A 6,817-nucleotide genomic window follows, 5' to 3' on the forward strand; every position below is an offset into this window, starting at 1 on the left:
GACTCGAAAGAGTAAGACCAGCCCTAGGCCCCTGAGCCCTATATAGCATTATGAAAGAGAGAGATCAACCAAATATTTTCTCTAAAATTAAACTTGGTCAGTGGTCATACTAAAATTTTTAATTTGAATAAAATGAGAAAATTGCAACACTACCACGTTCTTGACCTTTCTCTCATCCGCCCCAAACGTGGGGTTGGGGGAAAAAAGTCTCCACATCCATTGAAGTCTTTGACGGGATCAATGCGGAAGTATGTTCTTGTCGACAAGTGATCAGAATTAAAAAATAAAGACCAAACAATACGTCGAGCAATATATAAGATTAATTATCTATAAGAAAGTTTAATAAGAAATTAAATATATCCACAAATGTGCCATTTGAATATATAAATTATAATATTAGATGAACCTGAAAATTTGAAGATCTTAGAATTCAAATATTTGATGAAGGCCACATTATTTGGAATTTTGAAGTAGAAATCGCGCCCTGTCAGCAACATGTAATGATCGCCTATCTCTGGATGAGAAAAGTCTCCACGTCCCTCAAATTTGTAATTGATCATCATCGGGTCAACGTGGAAGTCTTTCCTACTTTAGTTAGTTTGGATTTTAAATTCATCTCAACTCATCATTATAATTTTTTTAAAATTTTAATATAAAATATTAAAAATAATTCAAAATTTTCAAATTTTAAAATAATAATAATATTAAAAAATAATATTCAAACAATATTTTATCATCTAAGTTCAACATCCAAACGCAAATTACTTTCCTAAAAACCAGACTATAAATTTCAATAATTTTAAAGTCTGTGGAATCTTAAAATAATATGAATGGTTATGGAGTGTTAAAATTACTAAAAAAAAACACAATATATTTTGTCCTCTTTCATTTTGTATTTCATTGAAATTAGTACTCACAAAGTTTAAAATAGAAAATAGTTTTTTTTTTTTTTTTAAAAAAAGTAAAATAGAAAATAGTTAAAAACTGTACAATATTGACGTCCCGGCCACAAATTGCGCATGCAACTATTAGTATTTAATCACATCAAGGACGTTGTTAAGATGCAATAATACACTTTAAATTCAGTATAAGTAGTACCGTGTTGAAACTATATATAATAATTAAGATCAATTCCCCAAATGGAACCTATATATAATTAATACATGAATATAGTCAATGAGTCGTCGCATGCATGTAGGACCAGTGATCTTGAGGGTCGATTTCAAGGATTAATAAATGTATTGCCTTTTAAAAGGAAATTTCAATGCAAGATGAATATTCATTCCATGGAAATTTCTAGGATGATTCATTCAATTATTTCACAGGCCTAGCTTGATAGTATCTTTTCTTATATATAATAGTCTTGCCTAGTACTAATCGGCCATTACTTCCTCATAAAAATGGCAGCAGCCTCTCTTTCCATTTCCATACCGATAGTAGCATGGGCTATCTGGATCTTGTTATGCGGAAAGTGTTTGGATAATGCACTTCATCAGCTGCTTGTTGCTGCATTTGGATCATCTGCCCTTCAACTTAAACAAGCCAAGGCTTTGAGGGAGACTAGGTGGTGGTCGTCCACTACTGCCCAAGCCAGTAGTAATTATTCAAGTGCTTGCCTCTGGGATGGTATTACTTGCAATGCTGGTGGAAGCGTCACAACCATCGATAAATCTCATTCTAGTTTGGGAGGTCAGTTGAACAAACTCAACCTCTCTTTCTTCCCAAATTTAGATAGGCTTGATCTTAATGGGAACCTCCTTACGGGGCTCATCCCAATTGAGATAGGGATGCTAAAGAACTTGGTCTATTTAGACCTTCATTCAAATATGCTCGTCGGTCCAATCCCTGCCACTTTGGGTTATTTAACTAATTTGGAATATTTAGACCTTGGTTTGAACTACTACATCAATGGATCCATTCCCCCCAAGATAGGGATGTTGAAAAATCTGACCACTTTATACCTTGATTCGAACATGCTCGTCGGTCCAATCCCTTCCACTCTGGGCTGTTTAACGAGTTTGGACTCTTTGTACCTGGGTCATAATGAACTCAATGGATCCATTCCCTCCGAAATAGGGATGCTGAAAAGTCTGACCTCTTTATACCTTTCTTCCAACATGCTCGTCGGTCCAATCCCTTCCACTCTAGGCTGTTTAACGAGTTTGGACTCTTTGTACCTGGGTCATAATGAACTCAATGGATCCATTCCCTCCAAAATAGGAATGCTGAAAAGTCTGACCTCTTTATACCTTTCTTCCAACATGCTCGTCGGTCCAATCCCTTCCACTCTGAGCCATTTAACTAATTTGAAATATTTAGACCTTCGTCAGAATCAAATCAATGGATCCATTCCCCCAGAAATAAGGATGCTGAAAAATCTGACCTTTTTATATCTTTCTTCGAACATGCTCGTTGGTCCAATCCCTTCCACTCTGGGCCATTTAACTAATTTGGAATATTTAGACCTTCGTCAGAATCAAATCAATGGATCCATTCCCCCTGAAATAAGGATGCTGAAAAATCTGGCATCTTTATACCTTTCTTCAAACAAGGTCGATGGTCCAATCCCTTCCACTCTGGGCCATTTAACTAATTTGGAATATTTAGACCTTCGTCAGAATCAAATCAATGGATCCATTCCCCCCGAAATAAGGATGCTGAAAAATCTGGCATCTTTATACCTTTCTTCGAACATGCTTGTCGGTCCAATCCCTTCCACTCTGGGTCATTTAACTAATTTGGAATCTTTAGGCCTTAGTCGGAATAAAATCAATGGATTCATTCCCCCTGAAATAGGGATGCTGAAGAATTTGATCGTTTTAGGCATTAGTTCGAACATGCTCATTGGTTCAATCCCTTTCAGCCTAGGTCATTTCACTAATTTGAAACATTTGGACCTTTCTCGGAATAAAATCAATGTATCCATTCCCTCCGAAATAGGGATGCTTAAAGATTTGAGCTACGTTAACCTTAGCCATAACTTTATTAGTGGAGAAATACCTAGTGCACTTGGGACTATTGCCCCACTATTGACCTTGGATCTTAGCTACAATAATCTTATGGGCAACATTCCCTCATCTCTCACTGGTATACAAAGACTCGACTTTTCACATAATTCTTTGGAGGGTCAAATTCCAGACGGTTATGCTCTGTATCATACCTCCAACACATTAAATGGCAATAAGGATTTATGCGATCAGTTCAAGAATTTCCCTCCATGTCCAAAAGGTAAAAAATCAATCGTAGTTGAAATAGAAACTTTTGTACCCATCAGCATTTTCCTTGGATTCCTGTTTATTAGGGGGGGGGGGGTATTCTCTTGTCTCGTTGTGCATTCAAGAAAAATCAAATTGAGTTTAGGAGATCAAAGAATGGAAACATATTCTCGATATGGAATTATGACGGACATATTGCATATGAAGACATTATTGAAGCAACCGAGGATTTTGATATTAGATATTGCATTGGAACTGGCGGTTATGGTAGCGTTTACAGAGCAAAATTACCAAGCGGAAATGTGGTTGCCTTAAAGAAACTTCATCAAAGAGAGGCTGAGAATCCAGTTTTCTATAAGAGTTTTATAAATGAGGTGAGGGTGTTAACAGAGATAAGACATCGAAATATTGTGAAGCTGCATGGGTTCTGTGTACATAAAGGATGTAGATTTTTAATTTATGAGTACATGGAAAGGGGAAGCCTATTTTGTGTCCTAAGAAATGTTGACGAAGCTATGGAATTGGATTGGAGTAAGAGGGTAAACATCATCAAAGGCACAGCACACGCTTTATCTTACATGCATCATGAATGCATCCCAGCAATTGTTCATAGAGATATATCATCCAACAACATTTTGCTGAACTCTGAATTCCAAGGTTTTATATCTGACTTTGGAACAGCTAAACTCCTTGATCCTGACACCTCAAATCAAACATTGGTTGCTGGCACTTATGGTTACATTGCCCCAGGTAAATTGTTAATTGGTTATTTCTACCACAACAATGTCATTTAAATTATTTAATTAAGAATATTGAATATAATTATTCCATTAGTCATGTATCTAGATATTTTTCAAGATTATTTTTCTTTACTTTTTTCTTATTGTTAGATTTACAATTTATGAATAGCTATAACCAATTAAGCTAAAAGGATATTAAGTTGATAAAACTAAAAAGACATGCAATAAAATCTAAAATCCCAATACTCTTAAATTATAAATTTAATTAGATATATTTGTTGTTCATTTAATTTTATGTTTATCATAATCGCATATATTATTTAAGAATAATACATTTGGAGAGTGGACGATGAGACTATATAGGAATAGTTTGCAACTAGCAATAATATAATAATATATAGTACCTTTTTGTACTCAAAGTTTCATGATTTAAAAATCATATAATACTAGTCCTAGATCTGATTGAATAATGTGCGAGTTAGTTGAATAATCTAAGATATCGATTAAGAATATCATATATAATTTATAAATATTTAATTTTAAGATATTTCAAATAAATTTAAAATGTTTTTTAAAATTTATAAAATTTTTTAGATTCATATTATATCCTCTATGCAAAAAAACTAAAAAATAAACAGTTGAAACTAGAACCCATTTTTGTGAATTTCGTTTATTTTTCAGAAAATTATATAATGAAGTTGTCACGCCTTTATTTAAAAGGTTTGTATTTTGAAAACTAAAGATTATTATCGATAACTTGATTCAATATTATTCTTCATGCAATAATTTCACTGTTAAATTATAATTATCAAATTAATTAAATGTATTATTGTTCATTGACCGCATTTAGTTGTTCTCATCATTTTTTTCTTTCTCTATAGAGTTTGCCTACACGATGACAGTTACTGAAAAATGCGATGTATATAGCTTTGGAGTGGTGGCACTAGAAGTATTAATGGGAAGGCATCCGGGAGAACTCCTGTCCTCATTATCATCATCATCATCATCTCAAAATATGATGCTAAATGAAATATTAGACCAATGCTTGCCACCTCTAAATCGTCAAATTGGACAAGATATTTTGCTTGTTGCTACAATAGCATTTGCATGCCTTCACACTCAGTCAAAGTCTCGGCCTATAATGAAATGTGTGTCACAAGAATTTCTCTCTCGCAGGAAGCCAAATCCCATACCCTTGACTGTGATTTCACTCCTGCAATTGTGGAAACAAGCAGCATATGTGGCTGGATCAGGATTTGCTTATTGTTAGGGTGTTTTGTGTGATGTCAATGTGTCGTTTACATTTATCAGTCCTTTTTCAAGAATAATATTATTTGTAAGCATACTAAATCACCCCCATAAAACTTGAACTACTCACTTTTCAAGGTTGGAAGCGGCTAAAACAGAATAGGGCCAGTGTGTTTGTATGAGATAAGCGTGCAAATAGAAAGTAGAAGTGAATTAAGTAAAATCTGATAGAGAATTTCAGCAGACTCATCATTTCTTCTTCATGAACAAAAGGCTTTCAGAATATCTTTGATATTAGGATCATCCCCAGCTTCTTTGTCCTACTAAAAAAGAAATAAACAAATTTTACATCTAGTTAGAGTAGTATCTAGCATAAGAGCTTAGAACTTTAAAGTCTTGAGTGGAGTCTTTCGATACTCCTCTCAGATCTTAATTGCATAAGAAAATATATTTAGATAAGGTTAATAAAAGTGTAAAAATATAAACATTAATTGGTCTGTGCGTTAGGAAAAAAAGGAAACTGTTGATTAATAACAAATATATAACAATGGTCGTATTGATGATTAACCGTGTTCTTGGCATGAGAACAAAAGAGAAAGGGGATACGCTATGTTGAGGAACTTAATTATCTTGTGAATGAATGAGATGTTAGTTTTGCGAGGACCTGTAATTATCATTCCACCTTGCTGCTTGAGAAACAACAAACTTCTACTTGTTACTTTTAAAAAAATGAAAAAAATCATCACTAAGAAAATAGTATTTTCTACCATTGCAGCAGACAACTTATATTTGACAAGCTTAGCCAAAATAGATAATGATCAATAAACCAATTGTCTTATTGAATGCAAGCCTTATAATCTATGCACTTCTATACTTTTTTTTTTCAATTTACACATTAGTGTAGAGTCAACTGTTATCAGATTTCTTTGGTGGCTTCCTTGGGATCTTGTTTAAGCCACCAAGGATATTTTGTTGTGATGGATCTAGATTCTATTGATAATACCATTAAGTCAAGTCTGGATGGAGGTTTTGTTGATAGTTGCTAGGAGTTCAAGAAAAGTACATAACTGGATACTTTGATCTCATCATAAAAAATAAAAATAAAAAATTGGACACAGTAGTTGCAACTAGATGTTTTGCATACCAGCCACCTCTAGTTATGGTGTCCTTTTCAAATGAAAGCTTCCAGTCTTGTCGATAACCTTCCATGTATAACGGTATTATTTTGACACCTGGATGTAGTGTCACATAAACAACTAAACTAAGAATTCCTAGATGGAATCGCAAAGTGCTAATTTTCACAAGCACCTTATGGAAGCCACAAGTACTAGTAGAGTTACCAAAAATGGATTTTCACATACTTTAGGAGTGAATGTAGTTGAAACACCTAAGACAAATTGTAAAACCTCATACGACGATTGGGTCGAGTCGGCATAAACTTCTAAAACAAACAAGAAGTTTTATTAGCAGGCTGTAAAATTAAGACACTTTACAATTTTTTCAGTTGGAAGTATAGACTCCACAACATAAAATTGAAGAGATTTCATTTTCATTCTTTTGCACCCTTGCTTTGATGGGTAGTAAGGTCTTTCCACAATGCAGGATGCTTTGCAA

The 6,817-nt window shown here is 33.9% G+C and overlaps 1 protein-coding gene across 1 annotated transcript; it reads left to right on the top strand.

The window, feature by feature from the left end:
- Window positions 1–1,400: 1,400 nt before the first annotated feature.
- LOC109013434 (probable leucine-rich repeat receptor-like protein kinase At1g35710) lies at window positions 1,401–5,225 on the top strand. The gene is made up of 3 exons (XM_018995520.2): window positions 1,401–3,228; window positions 3,423–3,965; window positions 4,837–5,225. Exons 1-3 carry the CDS (start codon window positions 1,401–1,403, stop codon window positions 5,223–5,225), a joined length of 2,760 nt encoding a protein of 919 aa, XP_018851065.2.
- The last annotated feature ends 1,592 nt before the right edge of the window (window positions 5,226–6,817 follow it).

This window comes from Juglans regia, chromosome 3 (assembly GCF_001411555.2).
Source record: "Juglans regia cultivar Chandler chromosome 3, Walnut 2.0, whole genome shotgun sequence".
NCBI lineage: Eukaryota > Viridiplantae > Streptophyta > Magnoliopsida > Fagales > Juglandaceae > Juglans > Juglans regia.